This window comes from Anneissia japonica, unplaced genomic scaffold, assembly GCF_011630105.1.
Source record: "Anneissia japonica isolate Jap-2015-1 unplaced genomic scaffold, ASM1163010v1 scaffold287834_len5846547_cov211, whole genome shotgun sequence".
NCBI classification, from domain to species: domain Eukaryota; kingdom Metazoa; phylum Echinodermata; class Crinoidea; order Comatulida; family Comatulidae; genus Anneissia; species Anneissia japonica.
The window spans coordinates 5,552,541-5,576,915 of NW_022704992.1; the positions used below are offsets into that span (position 1 = coordinate 5,552,541).

Consider the following 24,375-nt stretch of genomic DNA (forward strand, 5'->3'; position numbering starts at 1 on the left):
TATATATATCGTCTATATATACACAATATATATATCATCTTCTTGTGTATACATATATATGCCAGATGAATTTATTCATATATATATATTTAATATATAATACATATATATATATATATATATATAATATATATGTATATACATGCACATACATACAAGTGTATATACGTACATGCATTTGACTGTCAATGATGTGAATAAACGATGACATACACAATTCAAGTGAGGTTTGACATTTTAAAAATAAAAATTATAGTGTTCATATAATTTGTTATTCCAATCTGCTGAGTATATGTCTTCATTCATTACTATATACATATATTATCTATTTGATTTACTTCTCTTGGACTTATTTACAAATTTATTTACATATCAATATAATCTTCATTCACTGATGGTCCAGCATCAAATAAAAATAAATTGGTTAATATCATGACTATAATTTATCTACATCTACAGTACTAATGGTAATGGGTGCCAGAGTAGTGAAAAAGTAAGAAAAGTACAATAAAACAAAGTGCACCATAACATCGATTTTAACAATAATAAACATAGTTTGCTCAACAACAAATTGTGTAATACATTTACTGTAATATAAACTGAATGACAGCCGGCATTTATTAGAGCATAAATACTTATAACCTTTTGTATTGTATATTGATATATATATATATATATTTATCCTGTTAATAATGATAATAGTAATAACAAAAATAATAGTAACATGAAATAACTAATATTAAATATTAACAAAAAGCAAAAAAAAAATAAAAATATATAAATCGTAAATATTAATGTTAAGTGATAGCCACAAAAACCATTGATAGTACAAACAAGAAAATAATAATAATAATAACAATAATAATAATGATACAGTAATAATAATAATGATAATGATGGTGATGATAATGGTAATAATAATAATAATAAAATAATACTCAAGCCTGTAACCAGGATTTAAGGAGGTTTCATATTAGAGTCCAGGGGCACCTCATGTGCCTTACTGTCATCTAGAGCAACATTTGTTATGAGGGTACCCTTGGATCTGAAGCAAACATTCTGATGGTCTTTGGAGCTAGCGGAGACTCAGGGTTGATTGGATTATCAGAGGGAGTTCACTCAAAAAGGGAGTTTGTTACGTTGAACCACAAAAACCACCTGGTTACAGACCTAATAATAATCAAAAAAATAATTATGCCATTACAGTACTATTTTTGACTGATGTAAGATGTACATGCAGCATAATGAATACCACTAAATATTCTTTAATTTAAATTAGTAGCCTGAAAAAAATTAATATATTAAAAATGAAAAGTCAATATAATAAAATATATGATTTTGATTTCTTTCTAAAACGGTTAATAGATGGGAAGCGTCAAAATTTGCTTAGACAACAATACTTAAATTTGATGCAATGTTAGCTAATGTGTACCAAGGTGAGTATCGATAAAAAGAAAAAGTGCATTCTTCTTCTTAAAATATATTTTGTTGATTATAAATTGTGTTGAATTATGTAAATTAACGCAATATAAAGTAAAAATCACACTCTGCTTAATTTGAAATGGCATGGAAAAAACCAAGCAATTTGTTTTTAGAATGAATGAATTGTTTTTTTTTTTTTTACATTTATAATTAGTTTGGCTCCAAAGAGTAAAATATGTTTCACTAAATATAGAATTTAGATGGGAATATAAAGGTAGATACATTGCCAAACTGTCGATAAAATTACACAGAATTTTATCATATATCATGTTGACAATATTGTTAATTATATGTACTCATATATACAGGTTTGCGAGTGCACATCCACTAATTAATATTTGTGTATTGTTGATCTATTGTACAGAAAATAAAAAATCACATCTACTAGTAGCATATAATGTGCAGTATAAACGCTTTATATTATTATCTACGATTTATCTTGAAAATTTGTATTTACATTGAAAATTTGGGTGTACTTACTATACACTCTATATACGTATTATAATAAAGTAAATGGTGTTGGGCATGTTGGGTGGAGTGCCATTATGGGTGGTTTACACTGTGGTTGGTATACTGTGTGCATGCAATAAAAATACATGAAATAAATAAACCACAGAACATTAGAATTTTCAATATAAATATTCATAGGTATAAGTTATATATTATTTGTTAAAAAATATAAATTACTAAAATTCAATTACTGAGCTAATATTAAAAAGAATACAATACATAATCTATCCCTTAAAATTCAACTTACTTTGATAACTCTTTAGTTTGCTCTTCAAATTCAACCCGTTTCTTAATAAATGAGTTTTTATTATTCTTTAAAATTTACAAAGAAGCAAGAATTAATATATGCTGGTCTAATAGAGGGAAAAATCACCTACATTCAAATTCCAGTACATCACGTTTGAGAGCAGACTATCCAGCTGCCTCTCATAGCTAGGCCTACTAAATTGTGGACAACTTGTACCAGATCAATGTTTTGACTTCCAGCTGCTTTTCGCAGATTTGTACTATGTGGCCAACTCACAATACTTCACTCTTTTGACGTCCTGCTGCTTATCGCAGATTTGTACAGTACTTTGTGGAAAACTCACACCAGCTTACTTTTTAAACTTCCAGCTGCATATCGCAGATTCTACAAGTGGAATAACTTGCACCAGTTTGATGTATTTTTCCAGCTGCTAATCGCAGATATAAACTTTGTGGCTACTCGCACCAAATCACTCTTTTGACTTCCAGCTGCATATTGCAGTTTCTACATGGTGGAATAGCTTGCACCAAATTGAATGGTAAGATTTATAAGTGAGCCAGCACTACTGGTTAATAAGTACAAATAAAATATTATGTATCTTGTGTAAATATGTATCAAGGTTTCTTGCGTAAGGAACTAGCACCTATGCAGCTCACAGAATGTATTCCATGAATAAAAAATATAAAAAAAACTAGAGAATTTAATTAGTAGATGATGTATAAGCATCTGTAACAGCATAAAATTCAACCGATGTTGGTTAGACAGCAGTTTCTTGGTCATCTGTTTCATTCACTTTCGTCTGCTCCTTATCTGAAGAAAAAAAATATTATAAAAATTACCTATTGTTAATATTGAATGCATTATGGATAAGTTTAAAGCAATCAGAAAAAGTCAAACAATCATGTAAAACAAAGACCTGTTGGCAAAAATCACAATGAGAATTAGATTTGTTAGTTAAATTAGATATACTTGCATGTTATATAGTATTTTGTGCTATGTATTTATCACATGCAATTAAACTTACCTGTTTAATATTCAACATGGGACCTGAATCATAACAAGTTATAGATAATGATAATAAACAACATACAATTATTTTATGTGCACCTACAGACCCAATAGGTGATCAAACTAAAAACAACAGCAATAAAACAACAATACTAATAACAATATCAATAAATAATAACAATAATATTAATAACAATAGCAACAAAAAAAACAAACACAATAACAACAACAATAACAATACACATAATAGTGAATCGAAGTTTATTTCTGTGATGTGCCCATTTATGGGCATGATGTTATACTACAACCAAATATGGGCATATCACAATTATTTGTGATCAAAGTAAAAATAACAGTAATGACAATGTCAATAAACAACAATACTAATAGCAATATCAATAAAATAATAACACTAATATTGATAACAACAAATAGAAAAAAAAAACAACAATGACAACGACAGAAGCTCTGTCCACTCTATCGAAGTTTATGTGAAAAATGTGTGTGATGTGCCCATATATGGGCATGATGATGTCATACTACAACCAAATATGGGCATATTACAACTATTTTCACATATAGTCCAATAGTGTGAACAGAGCTTGAAATTGTAAGGCGGTCATCCATTTTTCAACATTTTCAAGACAGTACAAAACACTCCTTTTTCGTGGCTCTCCCCCTTCCTCCTTCAGAAAGTGTATGTAATAAAATGATGATTGTTTTAAATTTAAAGATCACTTTTCATTTTTATGAGAGAGTACTGTACGTACAATATTTTCTCACTCCCCTAGCATATGTTTTGTACTCTTGTGAAATGATGAAAAAAATAGATGACTCAAAAATGTCTAAAAGTAGGACACGACATTAGAAGCCCTACCAGATGTGGTATTGTACTAAATGCTCAGTACGTATCCAAATACTTGCAAAAATAATCTTTGGAAGTGATTCGGTTGGAATCAAACCCACAAATCCCCAGAACTAGCCTGGTGTCACTAGACCACCGAGCTTGCGCTTGGTGACCTGCATTGAATCCAATACTTAAGTAGCAACGAGTATTTCATTGAAAATTCTTACATTCAAGATACCACTTATTCTCCCAGCTGGAGCGACACAAGCGATATGGACAACATGCACCAAACATATAGTGTAGCCCCTAAATTGTTAAAGATTTTAAATATTAAGTCTAATTTTTCATTCAGTGTCAGCTTATATACAGGTATTATTTTGAACCGGTTTGGCGCAGTGAAAATAATTTGGTTTGCCAAACTTAATGCTGTTTCAATCCTTCACTATGCATTTCGCTTGTGTCCTTGAGCAAGGCAATTTTAATTTATATTGTTTTAGTCTACACAGCAGCTGTACCAATGGGTACCAGTAAGCTGCTAGGAGTAACCTGTGGTGGACCAGCAGCCCATCCAGGGGGAGCATTACACTGTCATCTGTTTCACGCTACCGAAATTTGGGATAAGCTATGAGTCCTGTGGCTCGGCAAGGACTTGCTATTTTGAACAAAATGAAATAGCTTAAAGGAGTTATACTTACGGTCCAGATATTCTGCGAGCTTATGGTCATCAGACTTGAGGGCTTGTAAGCGAGGTGTATTTCCCTGATAGTCGGTGCATGTAAGTGAAGCACCAGCATTCACCAGCATCTGACATATATCGTGCCGCATGTACCATGCAGCCTTGTGCAAGGCGGTTTGGTTCTTCTCATCTGTGCTGTCAATCAGGTCCTTGGTACCTGTCAATCAAAATATAAAATTATCGTTATGGTACATGACTAGTGATACCTTTCCTGTTATTATCTTCTGCAAGTGACAGCACCTTTGTGAACTCCAATGCTCATATTCTATAAAGATCAATATACCAATATCTGAATTAGAATATTCCATACCTGTGTCAGGTTAACCTTGCATATACTTTTGTGTTATGCACTATATTAATACGAATTCGAACAGAAAAGTGAGAGGAATTAGAAATTCTTATCAGACACACATTTACATAAAAGGAAACAACTGATTGTTGCATACCATGTTCAATGATGTAGTGGACAATGTCTTTGTGGCCAAATCGAACTGCTTGGTGGAGAGGACTCATGCCATGCTGGTCTTCTGCGTTCAAATTGGCACCTTTCTTGTGCAATTCTTCAAATTTCTTAACATCTCCACGTTTTGAAACATCCATCAAGGCTGTAGACAAAAATATCAAGACAATTATTAGTATAAAAATAATAATTGTTAAACACCAGTGGAAGACTTAGTAAACTTAAAAACATGGTGTTCCTTAGGATTTTTTAGAAAAAAACTTACCTTTGTCCAATTTACTAAGGTGAGCGGTATCGGAGGCAACACTTGTGCCTGCTGTTGTCCCACCACCGTACTCATTCCTCTTCAGATTGGGAGATCCTACATGAGCACTCAGCATTCTATAAAACATACATAATCATTTTTTTGAACTCTTTCCTTTTATCAAGGAATGACTTGCCAATAGGATAAAAATAATGTGATATGAGTGGAGTTTCTTTTAGTTGTTAGAAAAAAATAAATCCAGGAATTTATTTTGAACCCAGGACCAAACATGGTGATACCAGTGGGGGTCAGCATAGAAATTGTTTAAATATAACTGCCAACCATTATCTACTTTTGTCTTCAGAGGCCATTTAAGGTCATGAGATTTGAAACATCATTTGGTTCATATCCCTGTCGGACATGTTGAACCCTGGTTGGCAAATTTCTAGAGCCACCCATACCCAGAACTATAAAATCAGAAGGTTGGCAAAATATCCGCAAATCTATACTCCAAATTATCATTATATGGCGTTGGTCTATAAAAATAAAACCCACCATGGAGTGAGGAAAACTTTTGCACAATTATCTACTAAATTAATTATCATTCGCAAATATCTTTTTTCCATGCTGGTTTTAGTTAGATGTGTTCACATGATGGCAATCTGTCCTTGGCCACACCACAAAGAAGCAACCTTGTTTACTGTCTTCTGAACCCTACCTCTCCTAGAATTACAAAGTATTTAGGTAAGCATTCAGTTTTACGAGGGCCAGTTCTTAAATTACATCTAATATACTAATTATATAAATTAATTATAACACAGTAGAAAAAATACACAAAGACATAGCAAATGGTAGCATGGGGAGTATGGTACTGTTATGGTAGTAGCATAAACAATTGCTTTTAGTAGCATTAACATAAAAGGTAGCAATATCAGCAATTATAGTACAAGTACAATAGTAGTTGAACAAAAGTAAGTAATGCACTACCAGTAGTATGGTAGTAGGGCAGTGTTAGTGGTACAAGAGTTTTTTTGGTGGTAGTAGTGGTAAATAGTGAGGTAGAGTTGGATCCGGAACTCTCAGTTCGCATCCTGGAGTGCCCATCTCTGTTGATTGATTCCACATTTCATTCTTCATTAGAAAATTGTCAACATAAAAATTTTCTAATAAAGGACAAAACGTTAAGAGTCAATTATGGCCTTAAAAATTGTCATTTTCAGACACTCTATTCCAGTGGTAGTGGCATAGTAGTAGTGGTGGCATGTACAAGTGGTATTAGTAGTAGTAGTAGAATAGTAACAGTAGTAGTGGTACTAGTAGTAGTAGTAGTGGTACTAGTAGTAGTAGTTGTATAGTAATAGTAGTAGTAGCAGTAGTAGTAATGGTGGTAATTCATGGCATATCCAGACATTTTGAAAAAGGGGGGTGCTGAATAGAAATTTAACTATGGATGGAGCATATCGATGGCTACCACAAATTTGTTGTTAAAAGTAAATTACTTGTAATTTATTTCTAATGATTTACTATTACTTTTTCGCATTTGAACAATAAGGGGATGCTCACGCACCCTGAAAACCCTCTGATTTTGCCACTGGTAGTAGTATAGAGTAGTAGTAGTAATATAGTAGTATAATAAAAACAGTAATATTAGTGGTGGTAACTGTATTAGGTTTAGTAGCAGTGGTAATAATATCAGTTGCATGCAGAAAACATTCATACATACATTTTAAGAGTTATATTTATTCAATTCTCTAAACAAGAAAAGGTTTAAACAAAAAGTTTTGGAAAGTGATGCAGTGATTCTGTGATTTTAACAGCAACATGTTGGGGCAATGGCTTCCTGTGCCATCACATACAGTACCTTCTCTGTTCAGGTGTCTTGGGATCTTTAGCAGAGTTTTCTTTAGAGGTGTTGGCAACTTTATGAAGAACTTCTTCACTACATAATCATAATAAATGGCATAAAGTTCAAGTAGATTTGTTAGGTCAGCAAATGTTGAATCAGATATCAGTTAAAGTAATAATTAGATGGCAACTATAGTCATAGCAGAGTCAGCATTTAGCAAAGTTGATTAAAATTTATGCCAGTTAAGAATAAGCACTTTTTGGTATTTATTCTTATGTCATTGCCACATGTTCGCATTATAATTTAAGCTCTAGGTAGGGTGTGCATTCATTTTTCAATGAGTGTTTCCATCACAAAGAGAAGAGGAATAGGGTTTGCATTTGGCAGACCTGCCCAAGCTTAGATAGCATAGCTGTCCACAGCATTAAAGCCTGCTGATACTTTGTGAAGTAGTTTAGGCTATGGTTTAGCCTTCAGTGAAAACTGGCTATGACCACTGACTTCTTTTTAAGTTGACAACATATTGTTACAGTTGCTGCATTTGAAAACTGATGCCACTACTCTTCGTTGTGATGCTAACCTCAAACCATAAAGCCAGACACACACTGCATTGGCATTGGACACGATTACATCAGACCACAACGCGACAATCAATAAGCGAACACAAAATGCATATGGATCAACCAGCGGTTGGCCTTATGCAGTGTGAGCCGGGCTTAAAAGTTAAAATTCATGCATAATATTACTGTACATTCCAACAGTCAGCAATGCAGGTCTACAAATATATTTGAGGCTATGAGCTATATCACAGCCAACCACAAGGGGGAACAATTCAGTATGTTGACATTTTACCAGGCATAGAAAGATGTGTATAAGAGACAGAAAATAATGTGATATGAGTGGAGTTTCTTTTAGTTGTTAGAAAAAAATAAATCCAGGAATTTATTTTGAACCCAGGACCAAACATGGTGATACCAGTGGGGGTCAGCATAGAAATTGTTTAAATATAACTGCCAACCATTATCTACTTTTGTCTTCAGAGGCCATTTAAGGTCATGAGATTTGAAACATCATTTGGTTCATATCCCTGTCGGACATGTTGAACCCTGGTTGGCAAATTTCTAGAGCCACCCATACCCAGAACTATAAAATCAGAAGGTGGCGGGACTCGAAACTGCGACCTCTCGCTGTCAAGGCGAGTGTCATAACCACTAGACCACGGAGGCTTCATGGTTGAACAGATTCAAATACCACCAGATACACTCCATTACACAATAGGTACGGCTAAAAACAAATAGGTGCATATAACATAAATCAAGGTAGCCTATATATATATATATATATATATAGGCTAATAAAAATTAAGACGCGAACATTTGGAAATGTCGTATTTAAAAGTTGCTTGAGATATATTATTTGTAATAATGCATGTATGCCTTAAGAGCTGTCCAACTATCAAACTTCATGTGACAAAAAAAAGTAATAAGCCCATATTTGGGTGTAATATGACATCATCATGCCCATATATGGGCACATCACACAAATATTTATCACAGAAAATTTGATAGTGTGCACAGTATCTAAGACTTTTTTACCTTTTGGCATGGATCATCTTTTGACATGGTACTCTTGGAATAGAATCAAAACTAGGAGATTTGATCCAGATACTGTCGTACTGCCTTCCACCTTCCTGGGTAATCAAATCTGGCATTGAACCACGTTTAATGGGTTCGGCTGATGTCCGTTCAGGATCTAATACATAAAGGTCATCTGAAGATATATCTGTGATGTAGTGAAGCTGCTCCTGGCCACGGTCAATCCTGAAGAAGCGATCTGCTGTTGTTGCTGTAAAGATACAAGTGAAAATATGTAGATGGCAGGCCTTCCAATCCCAGAGTTCTGGGTTGATATCCTAACGACAACTTCAGTTTAAGGCCTCACAATTACACTTCTAAGCACTACCTTCATACTGTGGTTGCCAAGTTCTACGCATGCTATTGGATGCAAAAAAAACATGTTTAAAAATATTTTCTCTGAAGTAAAATCTGGAAACCCCTAAACAATTCAATTAAAATTGCTCATTTAAAAGGATCAAGAGTTTAAATAATACAAGAAGTGAACTGAATGTATGCATATGTTAACTGGCAGAGAGTAGTGGAGTTGAATTGGTTGGTGGTCAAAATGCACTTCAATCCCAGGGTCCTGGGTTCAATTCCTGTCAGTGATGCATGATTTTTCTCACGACTAAAAAAGCTCCACTCCCTAAGCTTCGCATTGAGACTTAGTTTGTGTAAAACATCGTGTGTGTGTATGTTTTTCTTATGAAAGGGACTGTAACCTACTTGTAGGACAGTGATATATTCACTATTGGTAATCCTTGGCGCATGTGTGTGTGCGCCTATATAAACAAAATTTAATAAAGAAATTAATATAAAGAACAAATTTTTCAATTGAAAGCTTTGTACAAAATAGGAAATTTTATCGTTCTAGTACATAAACAAGTTGAACATGCTTTCTTTTTAATCAAAAAAGTTCACAATAAAAGAGCATATCCTAACAACACCTCCAGTTTAAGGCCTCACAATTAGACTTATATGCACTACATTCATACTGTGGTTACCAAGAGCATGCCACACAATATTCGACTATATTCATTTGAACAAAAAAGATACGAGTCCTTTGGAACAATGGATTACACCAACAACAAAAGCTAGCATGGGATAACGGTGCAACTAGCATCAAACTAACAAGCCTGAGTGATGACAGTCAGTGGGCTAGAGTGATGTGGGATTGAAATAAATATCAAGATGCATGTTTTGATGATCACAATGTTAATGATGTGGAAATTAGTGAAGTTAAATAGAAAATTTACAGAAAATGCTCTGTAAATGGTTCATCTATCTAACCTTGTGCAAGAGCACAATTGCCGGTATCGAGAAAATACATTCTAGAGGTGATTTCATGCTAATATTTGCAAGCGTAAACGGGATGATCATTGGAAAAGAACCGAGAACGCCACGGAGGACTTAAAGAGGGCCTTAGAACAACGGGTATGGAGTTCGGCAATGCTTACAATCTAAGAAGCACCAGTTTGGTGAAAGACTTGATGCCGAGCCATTAGCATTAGAGTCTTGTAAGATGTAAACCTCTAATAAACGATCAATATGAGCTCGTATCTGCTCCAAATCACTATCACTATCCACTTTGATAATTCCAAGAGGTACAGCTGTAACAAACAAAAAGCTTAAACTTAATGTACGATATTTCATAATTACTATGCTTTAAAAATGAAGCAAGAATTATATTAGCAAAAAATATCTATTGTTGAAGCAAAATGTTATTCATACCATTTGTAACCCATGCTTAATTTATTAATAAAATAAATATGAAGAATACAGTAAACATAACTAAGAAAGTAAATTAAATAAATCATCAAAATAAAATATATGAAATAAATTGAATACATGAAATCAAATATATGGAAAAAATAGAATAAATGGAATGAAATATAAATATATAAAAGATATGAATGAAATGAATAAATTAAATAAATTGAATGGATTAAGTAGAATAAATAAACTTTAGTTAAATAATGTAATAAATGAAAAAAATGAATATTAAATATATATTATTACTAGTAAAATAAAATTAATGCCATTCAATTGCTGTTATTAATATAAATGTTCAAATGAATTCATCTGGTTTAGGTATTTTAATGTGTTTAACATGCTTTTTGCGTTTCAAAAGCTGAAGCTTAGATTTAGATTTTTATAACTGTGTTCATTCCACTTATAAATCTGTTATGATTACAGAGACACTTACATGCTTTCTTAAGTTTTTCCTTGTCGTAGTTAAGTCGTTCATAATCATGCATACTAACACGGCTAACTTGAATGCGAACTCTATCAGCAGTCAACGGTGCACTGAAAATAAGTAAAACAAAAAAATGATACATTAATGCGATTTTTTGTGAAAAAAAATGTATAATGAAATGCAGATGTAAAGCCGTAACGATTTGCATATCATCGAAATCAGCTGCCATTTCAAAACATGCCTAAACAAAGAATTTATGCAACGAGGGCTCTTCCAAATATGTTCCGCTAAAATTGTTTACTAACGTATAATAAAAGAAGCTACATATGCAGTAGGAGCATCCCTCACTTCATAAACAATTACAACATGTAAAATTTAAACTCTTTCGTTATTTACTTATCTTTATTTACATATTTAATATTCTGCATGGTTCAATTGATTTAACTTACATTATATGCTCAGTCTCACATTATTTGTTCTTATTTTTGTCCATATATTTATTCATGCGCTTCAGTTCACTCATAAAAAAGTGTAATTCAATGTTTACAAGCAAGTTCTATATATATACATCTACAAATATATACTTTGTGTTGCGCTAAATTTATATTAAAAAAGGCAGCTGCAAAAACTGTTTGTTGAAATACTAGTTGAGCTGAGTGAATTTCAAAGGAAAAACATCACCACTGCTTGGTGAAGTTGTGTACATTTTTCATCCAAGAATTTTACAAGGTTTTTCAGGGGATCTCAAGTTGGAAGGAGTCTGAATTTTTCCCCAACGATCTTGCTGGAAATTCCCTGACAGGAGGGTTGAAGTGGGGAATCCAGGGGTTTCCTGCTTATACACGGATCACCTTATTCACAAGAATATACGGTACTTGCAAGACAACTTACTCATGCCCAACAGCAACTGAGCCTCGTCTCTTGGGTTTGCTGATCATATTAGCTTGATTTCTTATCTTAATAGTAATTCGACTTGGGGCTAGACGACATGGTTCTCCATCAACTTGCATTGGGATCGGCATCCTTGTTGTCAACTTCACCTTCTTACATTGGCATAAGCGCTCCCCATGACCTCCAACATATAAAGTGGCCTGGGGAATAGATCAACAATATATATAAAATAGAATTAGAATTAGGACCAATCCGATTTCCAATTTGAATGATGACAATAAAGAATATTAATATTTCTATTACTAGTATGTTTTTTAAACACAGATGTTTAAATCCCTGTTTACACTATCAAGGTGTTATGGGACAAATATCTGTGATTTGCCACATCTGTCCATCTGCCATCTGTGTGTCTTGTAAGATGACCTGCCCAACCCCATTTCTCTGATTTTAAAACCAAGTAAAACACTTGGAAAGAGGTGGTTCGAATGTGGAGTTTATGAGGCGATCAAACGTAATGAGCCAAGGATAGGGCCCGGCAGTACAAACTTCCAAGAGTCATTATATCAAAGGTCTGCTGTTCTCTTATGTTTAACAGGTAAGATGTACTAGGTCTTACTATTTGTGAAGGGGTAAATCCTATGACCTCTAAGAAGCCATCATCTTGGCGTTGCTGTTCAAATTGATGGGGGCTTGGATTACCCCAAGGATTGCAACCAGCACCATATCTACAAAAGAAAATGACATTAATACCTTGTCATAACAATATTGGGTCTCTCACCAGATGAACAATTCTTGTACTGTAGGTTCATTTTAAGAACATGTTTTCCTAATTGGTGATATGTTCATATATACAATTTTTTAATGTTTTTTGGTGTCAACTTTATTCGTAGCATTTTTAACTTTTCTTTCCTTGATGTTGAATTTCATTTTTTAAAATTTTTTTTGTATTTTTATTTTTTATATGTAAATTGTAACTATTTGTTGTAATTCAGTTTTAACTACAATGCATTTTAGAAATAAACCTTGAATAAAAATAATAAAATGATATGAATATTTGTCTTACATTCACACTAAAAATTATAATGACTGAAATCAATAAACAATCACTTATATATATGAGCACTGTAGTGGCAAAATGGCTTATTGAACAGGCAGTATTGAGTATGAGATATAAAATACAAGAGCTCATAAAAATGTCCTACAAAATAGAAATTATTTTTTTTACTATAACTGAACAGTATAAAATCTAATTAATCATATCCCAAAATCTTTTCTGTTGTTAATGCCATTAAAAAAAGCATGTGCAAAACCTTTGGAAAGCGATTACTCAAAATAATTTTTATCTTGACTCCAAGGGTGCTGTACATTTATTACCTGATAATTATGGCTTGAAATGTCCAGTTCCAATGAATAACCTAATTTTTAAAGATTACATACTCAAGTATCTGAAAATACCAAGAAATTAAATCTCATTTTTTCCTACAACTAAGCCATTTTACCAGAACGTGCCACACAACACTAATATCCACAGCACAAGCAAATGTTGAGTGGCACTAAAAGGTGGCAACATGTTCTTGACATACTTTGCAATATTAAGAAAGACTAAACAGTGAATTTTTAGATCCTGAATCTTCTGTGTGAGGTCGAGACCATCGCATTCTACGGTTATCTGCTTCGCAAGATCTTTGGAAGACCTCTTCAGGAAATCACTACCACCAACTCTGGCATAGTACAATTTGTTGCGAAGTCTGTTGTTGAACTTTTCAGGATTAGCCTCTGTAACATAACAACCGGATTATTTTTTAACGCTTTTGTAATTTATTTTGGACTTTTTGCATCATTGTATACCTGTTATAATGTTAACAACTTAGATTATTTATTAAATGAAACTTTCATTATACGGTATACACCATGTTGATGACTTTTTTCTGTTACGAAAGAAATATTGTTATTAACATGCATAAGGCAAGGTAGATGTAAATGAGCTGAGCTGAGCGTTTGGCCAAGAGGTAAAGTTCCTGCTCCTTGTGCTGAACTACTCGGTTGAAATTCGGCAAACTGGAGTCAATCGCTCTCTCCTCTAATGACCCTCGCATGAGAGTTAGGCAAGACAGGGGACACATTAGTACTGGCACCGTATTAAGGCCGCCGTGGGTCCTAGGGGCCTAGCTACAATTTTTAATTCCAAATTTATTTATATTATTAAATAATTAAATTTTTAAAAAATCATGAAAGTGTTTGGCATTAATAACATTGATGTGCAGTATATAATTATTTTGTAACTATACAAATTTATGTAAATTGCAGTATATAATTACATACTATTTTATGGTCTTGTATTAGATGTTGTGTATTATTCATTACAAATGTTACCAGGAAAATTGTTATAGTTATTTATACTTCCTGGGTGGAGAGAGAAAAATGCAGGTAGAGAGCCTGGCCCAAGGACACAAGCGAAATTCACAGCGAAAGTTCAAACCTCAAACCTTAAGGTTGAAAGACCGAAATACAACTGCTGCGCCAACCACTCCACACAAATATAGAGCAAGGATAAATGATGCCTAACCTCTTGATTCATGGAAGTCCAATACAGTTGCTGCATCAGCTCCCAAACTGAAGTAGTTGTTAACAACACTTAATGGCAACTCATCTGTAACTCGCTCATTCTCCATAGGTGTGTAGTCAACACCAAGGTTTTTTTCCACATGGAGGTCCCACCTAATAAATCAAGTACATACCAAGGTTAAGTAGTGTAAAATAAATGATTACTGTAGTGTGTTAATTTGGTTCATGTGTTTTGTACAAGGTTAAAATAGTTATTGTATATAAATCACAAGTCAAGATAGTGTATTAGTTAGTGAAGTTAATATTAATAATAATGGTTAAATATTCCACAGCACAAAATGCTGGAGCTTTGACTTGCTTAAAAAAGGTATTGCTGTTAGTTTACATAAATTGTTAGTGTAGTTAATGTGTTAGATGTAAAGGTATAGGTTAAATTAATTAGTATACATAAATGTGTAGTTAGTGTGTTAGAGTGTACATACTGTAAACACAAGGTTAAACAGTTAGTATACATAAATGTTTATTATAGTTTAGTGTGTCAGTGTATAATGTCATGGTTAAACTAGTGTACATAAATGTAACAGCACTGTTACATAATAATGTTGAATTTATTGATTTTTTTCACTTCCTGTAAGACTACAGCTTTATCAGTAAATCAATATAAATACAAAGATAAAAATAAAAATATCTTTTATGTTTGAACAAAAAATCAATATTGATGCATTACTATACTGGTTAGACACGATCCAATAGATAGCCAATAAAATTGTGTACCTTTTACACTATGTGTTGAGTTAATCAATATTTGAATAATAAAATTCAATATTTAATATGTTTAATTTGTAAAGCTTGTTTATTGCTAGACCAATGGTATAGGAAATTTATATATTTATATGTATTTAGGCTTTATAAACCCTTATTAGATTTTAATAGAAAATTGGAAATAGACAATATATTCTTTGCCAATGAACAGGCAAATTTAGGTCAATTACATAACAATTTCTATGACTAGACCAATAAATTAGCGTTTTTAGAATTTATGTAGTAAAATGTTTATAAATCAGGGTAAATAGTATTTCTTTGTCTCATTTGAAGCCATTCAATTTACACTACATTTGAGGGTATTGCAGACAGATCATTAATAATAATAATAATAATAATTTACATTTATATAGTGCATATTGCGCAATGCCTCTATGCGTTTACATAAAATTATAAAACAAAAAGCATGATGAATTTACAATAATATAGAGTACTACAGTGTTATGTCACAATACCACGTGATACTACTCCATTGCTATCGGCAACACCAAATGCGTTCAACTGACGCCATTTTCTCCACTGACAAACCATTGATCCTAATTTCTAACATAATTATTAAGAAGTTGTATCTTAATTTTTCTTTGTAAATGTTAATTGATGATTAAGAGTTCGATAACTAATATAATGCAAGTTTTTTGCCTTTTAATACATTTTGATGGTAAATTATTAGGTTTTAAAATGAATATTTAAGAAAGCCTATTCTAAACCATTAAGATTATGAAGTCATTCAGGTGTAAAAAACGGTAACCAACGTCCAGAGGGTGCCACCTGGTGTTGTGACGACACGACTGTGGTACTCAATAAGGTGTGGTGACAAAACAGCTCTAAGTGTAAACGTGACAATCTTTAGGATATACCTGTCAAGTTGCGAGACTGGGCCATCTTCCACATAGCTTAGTATCTTGGATATTGGTTCATCAGTGTAGCCCTGAAAAAAAAAAAAAAAAAAAAAATTACTATACTGACATGTCATTAACTGTATTGCAATGTGTTCACACTTTACACTATATAATATATGGTCTTACACATATTGCAAAATTTTATTAGAATATTATGTTTCTTCCTTTACAGGTGGAAGTGTAATATCCACCACTGGGTGAAACACACCTGCTAATGCAATTGCATACAGCTCTTAGCAGGGGTAGTTTATCATTCTCATTTTATATTTATAAACACCTTCATTATTATTGACACACATTATTGTATAGAACTTTCTTCTATTTTTTTTTGTGTATAGCTTTGAATAAAGAAGCCTATGGCTACATGGGCATGCTTTCAACTCAACTCAATGTCATTGCGTTTGAATAAAGATAAATACCTGTAAGAATACTCAAAAATAAATTTGTCCAGTATTTTTTCTTTACTCATTTACCTTTTCAATAATTCATTTTTATATATTGTCTGTTGTTGTTTTGTAACTGTTGTATGGGTTGAACCTCTCCTGCGCGAGAGTGTTCCTCTGTTATAAAAGAGAGAACCAATAAATCTTATCTTACTATAATAGCAATAGTATCTGGCTGCTCTTTCGTTGGTAGCACCAGATATTCCCCGACATGGGGACCAAAGATGCTGACCAGCGGCCCAATGTCCCGTCTCAGCGCACCATGTTTTTGAGCAAATTTTAAGAATAAACACTTGATGCTCAGAAATGTCACTTTCAGGCTATAAAAATTTTTTTTTTTTTCAAAGTAGTGTTCCCTAATGAAATGATTGTCCTGTGACCCCTGGGTGCCGTTGGTGCTGCCACTGCTAATCATAACAATATTTAGTGTTCTAAATTGGTAATTATTAGTCATTTGATTGAGCCACAACAATGAAAATAGTGACGTTGATTATGATACCAATTTATTTTAATGAGGAAATGACTTGGAGGTCATGATGAGGATGATTTCATGGGGAGATGATGGTTCTGAAAACTTTAAAGGTAAGGAAGAATTTGGTAAGGGGGATGATATGGATGGTGGCAATTATGGCAATGATTCTGAATAGTGAGGGTGATGATGGTGGTGATGATGGTGAGAGCATTAATCTGGATGACGGTAGCGTCAATTATTCTTAATGGAGAGGATGATGGTGGTGGTGATGGTGGTGAGGGCATTAATGAAGTGTCAATGATTCTGAAAAGTGAGGGTGATGATGGTGGTGAGGGCATTATTGTGGATAACGGCAGTGTCAATTATTCTGAATGGTGAGGATGATGATGGTGGTAATTACGGTGGTGAGGGCATTAATGTGGATGATGGCAGTGGTGATGAATCTGAATGGTGAGAGTGACGATGGTGGTGATGGTGGCAAGGATATGATGTGGATGACGGCAGTGGCAATGAATGGTAAGTGTGATGATGGTCATGATTATGGTCAGATGGTGGTATGGATAATAGCAGTGACAATGAATCGCAATAGTGAGGGTGACCTTTGTTGATGTCCTCTGCCAATATTAAATAGGACATAATCTGTCTCTTATACACATCTAGATGTGTATAAGAGACAGATACCACGTGATACTACTCCGTTGCTATCGTTGTAAAAAGAGTTCAACCGAACGCCATTTCCTCACTGACAACCCGCATTAATGAAGTGTCAATGATTCTGAAAAGTGAGGGTGATGATGGTGGTGAGAGCATTAATGTGGATGACGGTAGCGTCAATTATTCTAAATGGAGAGGATGATGGTGGTGGTGAGGGCATTAATGAAGTGTCAATGATTCTGAAAAGTGAGGGTGATGATGGTGGTGAGAGCATTAATGTGGATGACGGTAGCGTCAATTATTCTAAATGGAGAGGATGATGGTGGTGGTGAGGGCATTAATGAAGTGTCAATGATTCTGAAAAGTGAGGGTGATGATGGTGGTGAGAGCATTAATGTGGATGACGGTAGCGTCAATTATTCTAAATGGAGAGGATGATGGTGGTGGTGATGGCATTAATGAAGTGTCAATGATTCTGAAAAGTGAGGGTGATGATGGTGGTGAGAGCATTAATGTGGATGACGGTAGCGTCAATTATTCTAAATGGAGAGGATGATGGTGGTGGTGAGGGCATTAATGAAGTGTCAATGATTCTGAAAAGTGAGGGTGATGATGGTGGTGAGGGCATTAATGTGGATAACGGCAGTGTCAATTATTCTGAATGGTGAGGATGATGATGGTGGTAATTACGGTGGTGAGGGCATTAATGAAGTGTCAATGATTCTGAATAGTGAGGGTGATGATGGTGGTGATGGTGGTGAGGGCATTAATGTGGATGATGGCAGTGGTGATGAATCTGAATGGTGAGAGTGACGATGGTGGTGATGGTGGCAAGGATATGATGTGGATGACGGCAGTGGCAATGAATGGTAAGGGTGATGATGGTCATGATTATGGTCAGATGGTGGTATGGATAATAGCAGTGACAATGAATCGCAATAGTGAGAGTGACCTTTGTTGATGTCCTCTGCCAATATTAAATAGGACATAATCTACTTTTTAAATAGTGATTTTTTTTTTATAGCATACCATTAATGGAGCTAATGAAAAATGTGTTGCACTTTTGTAAGTTATTTTTTTTAGATTCAGCTCCCCACAGCAAATCATTAATTGATTATTATCCCTGCCTCTGTTCATCTCTATTTTTGGCAAGTATGTGACATATTTTGCATATAATATGTATGCACCTGAAATAAATGAACTAACAACATCTGCACAGCTGCTTTAGCAGGATGCTAAGGCATGGACATGGTTCCTCCCTCTTCATATAATGTCAAACAGTGGAACTCAATGCTTCAGAAACATGCATGTAAAGTTTGGTATAGGGTCTTTCATGAGGTAATGACGCAAGTAACTTTGTTAGAGGCGGTAGATATTGATTTCATGACGTGATGGATGAGCTTGTTATTTCGATGATGCTTGTTATTTCTCAATATGTGGCAATATCAAAGTGCTTATGGCTTTCAGGTGTAGTATTGGGTTTGGTAGCAGTAGATCACTCTTGAATCAATGTTGAAGTGCGATTCATGTTGTTGAAGAGAATGTTTTGGGGAAAACTGGATACTTGAGGAACTTGCTTATTTTTTTGTGTTGATGTAAACAAAATTTGAAAAAGAAAAGAAAATTCAATATATGATTTGCTACTGAAATTAACTTAGTTTTTAATTAAAAAGGTGCACATAAATAAGACAATTCTTATTTTCTTTGCAATTTGGTAATCAAGTAAGAATGTTTAAAGTAAAACTTCTGTGAATCAGTTAAAACTTAATTGTTTTGATATATAATATGTCTTATTAGATATAACTTATTTGAATCTTTTAAATGAGCAGTTCAATTTCTCATTTTTGTTAACAAAAATTTTCTCCACATGTTTTATATGTTTAATTGTACATCATCTTTAACAACTGTACTCAGAAATATGTTGTTAATGGCTCCCAATGGTGTAAAGAATTCTTTTCAATATCTTGCAGGTACGTGTACATGCTTAAATATCATTTGCACATCGACTCCATACAATGCCTGCAAGCTTTTCAATTCCATTTGTACTTTACTTTTCTTAGGTTGTGTAAGATATCAATCAGGAACTCATCAATTCTTACAGGTAAGCTCATCAATTCTTCAGGTAACCACTTTACAAGATGCATGGGGTTGACAGCTGCATCCCGTAAAGTTCCACACACTTCCATTTTAAAAATACAAACAACTTTTCTTTTTGAAATTCCAGCATTATAAATTTCATCATTTATCCCTCAATTAAACAACCAATATTTTTCAAATCCAACTGAAATAGTTTGGAAATTTTTTCCGCATTGAAAAAATAGGAATGTCGAGAAACCATAAACAAAAAAATCAGACAATACAAAAACAATTCCATTGCATCAATATTATAACTGCACGTATTTCAAAGCCTACGGACATAATGCAAAACTGACGCACTCAATAAAGTCTGGGATTCAAAACCTACCAGTCTCAAAAACTGTAACAACATAGATTATCAAATTTCAGTTATGATGTGAATATCAATCCATATTTTAGATTAACTGACGGAAAAATAATGACTGTTACCGTAGTTTTTCGTGCATGGGTTTACTCCCAGTCATGTGGTTGATTCATGAAGTGTTCTCACAAAAGAAAATGAACGAGATAAAATGCAAATGCCAATTCTTTTAGTGGTCATGAACACTGTTCTCTTTTATCGGAACAAATCACAGCGTTAACATACGAAGATAAGCAAGAGCACCCCCTTGTAATTGGATTGGCATCTACTGATCTAGGATGGCAAGACTTCAAGATATAAGTTAAGTTTTCACCTAGGAATGTAAGAGTAATGTCCAATCTGTGAATATCCAGTAATTTCTATGCAAATTGCTACTCTTAGGATGTTATTAAAAACAGATGGATTTAGAAAAGCGGTATAATTATGTAGAAAATACTAGCTGATGCAACATTCACTCTATTGCTCTGTGGAACAATACAAAAACCCGGAGGCTCATTGATATTGGAATAAGATGAAAGAGGTATCATCTGCAACCTATCATTAACTTTGTGAAGTAACTGTTCATTCACTCTATTGCTCTGTGGAACAATACCAAAACCTGGAGGCTCACTGATATTGGAATAAAATGAAAGAGGTATATCTGCAGCCTATTATTAACTTAGTGAAGTAACTGTTCATAAGAGGCTATTGTAGATCATATAAATACAGTAAAAAGTGCATGGGGAGGAAGAAAATATATTGATCATCTTTATATAATCCCTGTAATGTGCTAGGTCCAAAACAAATCTTTGGAAATGATAGCGGCGAAAAGACTAACATTGTCAGCAGGGTAAGTAGTGGAGCTGTATGGGAGCTCAATCATATGGTTCTGGGTTGAATTCCTGGACCAACAGGAGTTTGTTAACATCTAAGTTACTTCCCTAATCTCATAGTCTTTCAAGAGTGGTGAGTCACTTGGTAATGGATAATAATAATTAAAAAAACCTCAAAACAGGATATATATCTCCAACCTACATTACTGTACAGTAAATGATTTGATTATTCATTTAAAAAAAAAGTGGACATGTAAAACAACAATTATATTCCAAAAGGCAATGTATATCCTTGAAATAACATGTTAGATGTGACCAGAACAGCTTGAAGCAAATATCATATTACTAGAAAGCACTAATGAACTAATAATGAACCCGAATGTAGGACAATTACTTACACCCAATAAATACTAAGTAATGCATATTTTGCTACAAGGAGTCAATTTAAAATTAAGGAAATTATAAGAAAAATATTTGAGAAGAAAACGAATGTGATAAATTTATGTTCAACACAGAGAAAATCTATTGAAAGTTGTATGGTAGTTCCTGTCTGTATAATAATCATAAAGTTTAATGGTAACATGTGGATAAACTGATGATGAACGATAGTAACGATGATTATGATGAAAATGTTCAATGAGTAATGAGGAAATTATGTTTTACTAAACTTCAGCAGTAAAAAAATGACAATTTCAAAGTAATGCATTTATTCTGAATTATAAGTGATGACAGCCACCATTATACTTTCTGAATGTCAAATGACAATTTCTATAGAAGCTTAAAATGCATTTCACAAATGGTTGTTTGTTAAAACAGATTGGCAAAACATCAAAGGTATTCAGTTTGTAATATCCATAACAAAATAACAATCACATAACATGATGCACAACAGAAGAAAAAAAAAAAAAGCCTCGTCAAGGACTTCCTTACAGGTAAGCTAATGGGAAGGTCATCATTAATTCTAGTAAAAGCATTTGATTTCCGTCACGCTCTTCATAAAATATGAACACAATCAGGTAGCAACTTGATTTAAAAAAATAAATTACCAATTAACCTACATATTATCTATGTCATTATCTGTAAGGCACAATATTTGATTTTAGCCTATATAATCACAATATTCATGCATATTAATTGATTTCAAACTCATAACCTATATACATACATATTAATTAATTTAAAAACCATACCTTATACACACACACATACATACATATATATATATATATATATACATATATATATATATATATATATATATCAAATGATCGCAAAACCATACACATGCATATTAATAGTAAATTTTGAAGTAGAGTATGGTTGGTTAAGGAATTGTATTTATGGTACTCACCCCTCCCCAGTTCAAAGTTCGAGCAAGGTCATTTCCTGTTCCAAGTGGAATTATAGCCACAGGAGGAAATGGTTTGAACTTGAGTTTATCGAGTTCCGATAAAATCCATCCCACGGTACCATCTCCTCCGCCCACGAGTATCCTAAGATTTGGTACTTTGCGATATACTTCAAGTCTAAATCAATTTAAACAAACGTTGAGCAAGATAGTTGTTAACATTAACTTCAGCACAAGATTAATGGCAACGTTTACATTATACAGTCTTTAGAAATTTAATCTAGGTACTTACGCTTCTCTTGGCCCATCTTGCATGAGGTCAAACACCTGTCGAGGGTTAAGCAACCACTGAAACTTGACCAATAGCTTAGCACCCTGATGAGAACAATCAGTTTATATACTTAATGTAGAAACCAAACAATGATTAACTGATTGACAGCTCGATGGAAATTGATATGATACCTACCTTTGTGATACAGTATGTGGGGTTAACAATATTTAAAAACAATATAATAAACAAAAAATATTATTTAAATAATATATTAACAATTTAAGATATACTTTATTTCATATTCGTAAAACGTATGCAAAATGACTAACCTGATTGCCGCCACTTTTAGGGTTAATGAAGACAAGTAAAGGCTTAGACTGTGGAGATGGGATGGATTTGATTACAAACGGTCTTGTTGGCTTGCTTTCCTCCTTTTTACTGCTCACTCTACGCTTTGTTGATGTACGTCGTTTTCTCCTCTGAGATGATTTAAAAGAAGTCTAAAACAATGAATTAGACACGCCTTAATCTTATCATTTCAGTGTAGGAGTGATTAATTTACTTTTTACACATGAATTATGCAATATTATAGTAATTAAAAATATAATGTGTAGGACTAAAAAAAAATTTTTTTTTTAAATGAAATGATTACTTTTTATACAATAAATTATACAATTTGTTTGTCAAATGAAATTTGATAGTCTGGATGGGGCTTTAGAAATGAAATATATATTAGAGAATTACAGTGTAAATCAATGCTTTAAGTTTGTTCATAATTCAAACATATGATGGCAAAAATACATCTTTATTAATTAAACAATGTTTACACTAAGCTTCAAATCAATAAGTTGTAAGTACATGAATAATGCAGTACTTACTGGAACCCTCTGTTTTGGCAGTCGTATGATCCATGTTGGTGGTATAATGCAAGAGGCGTAAACTCCTAGAGTGCAAGGCTCTTCAATTAATTCCATTGTAAAACATGAGACTTTACTGTGATACTGAAATGAAAGCAGAAATGTACATCGTCAACGTACACCATACATCAAGTGTTCTATACATCAGTAACACTGCCACAGGGCAAGTAACATTATCGGGCATGGTAATTTGCATATTATTCAAGATGAAATTGCTAAGGCAACAATGCTACAGTATAGTAGTACCTGCAAGTCAGTCACAATTTCTTGATGCAAATTTTCTGGGAAATGTATTATTTTGTTATGGTGTTTTTTTTTTTATATTTCAACACCAAACCTGGAGCAAATGAAATGTGCAACAGGCTGAAATCATCAATCATAAAAACCATAATCATGAGATGAAAATCTTACATTTATATTGCTGCTTTTAATAACTAAAATGGATGCATACAATTTAAATTTAAAATCAAAATAAATGCATTAATGCAGGACTACATTATAATTTAATATGATATAAAAATTATGACAGAGTCAGAGTGATAGTACTATATAGTTCAGGAAAAAATTACATTCCCAAGTACAGTGTTTTGT

At 33.3% G+C, this 24,375-nt stretch overlaps 1 protein-coding gene across 9 annotated transcripts in view; it reads right to left on the minus strand.

The window, feature by feature from the left end:
- Positions 1–1,807: 1,807 nt before the first annotated feature.
- LOC117104916 (diacylglycerol kinase zeta-like) overlaps positions 1,808–24,375 on the minus strand; it is a 63,126-nt gene continuing 40,558 nt past the window's right edge. For 6 of the 9 annotated variants that reach the window (XM_033245840.1, XM_033245846.1, XM_033245845.1 and 3 more), the window contains 17 exons: positions 23,746–23,868; positions 23,197–23,367; positions 22,889–22,971; positions 22,600–22,774; positions 16,329–16,399; positions 14,651–14,802; positions 13,668–13,860; positions 12,701–12,809; positions 12,085–12,284; positions 11,203–11,303; positions 10,454–10,606; positions 8,976–9,225; positions 7,396–7,473; positions 5,556–5,671; positions 5,277–5,435; positions 4,790–4,987; positions 1,808–3,049 (listed from right to left, as the gene is read on the minus strand). In XM_033245840.1, coding sequence (XP_033101731.1) covers positions 2,997–3,049; positions 4,790–4,987; positions 5,277–5,435; positions 5,556–5,671; positions 7,396–7,473; positions 8,976–9,225; positions 10,454–10,606; positions 11,203–11,303; positions 12,085–12,284; positions 12,701–12,809; positions 13,668–13,860; positions 14,651–14,802; positions 16,329–16,399; positions 22,600–22,774; positions 22,889–22,971; positions 23,197–23,367; positions 23,746–23,868 — 2,385 coding nt within the window. In that variant the 3' untranslated portion in view covers positions 1,808–2,996. Of the gene's footprint in view, positions 3,050–3,263; positions 3,287–4,789; positions 4,988–5,276; positions 5,436–5,555; positions 5,672–7,395; positions 7,474–8,975; positions 9,226–10,453; positions 10,607–11,202; positions 11,304–12,084; positions 12,285–12,700; positions 12,810–13,667; positions 13,861–14,650; positions 14,803–16,328; positions 16,400–22,599; positions 22,775–22,888; positions 22,972–23,196; positions 23,368–23,745; positions 23,869–24,375 lie in introns of all 9 variants that reach the window. The other 3 variants (XM_033245841.1, XM_033245847.1, XM_033245844.1) reach the window with 3 other exon arrangements.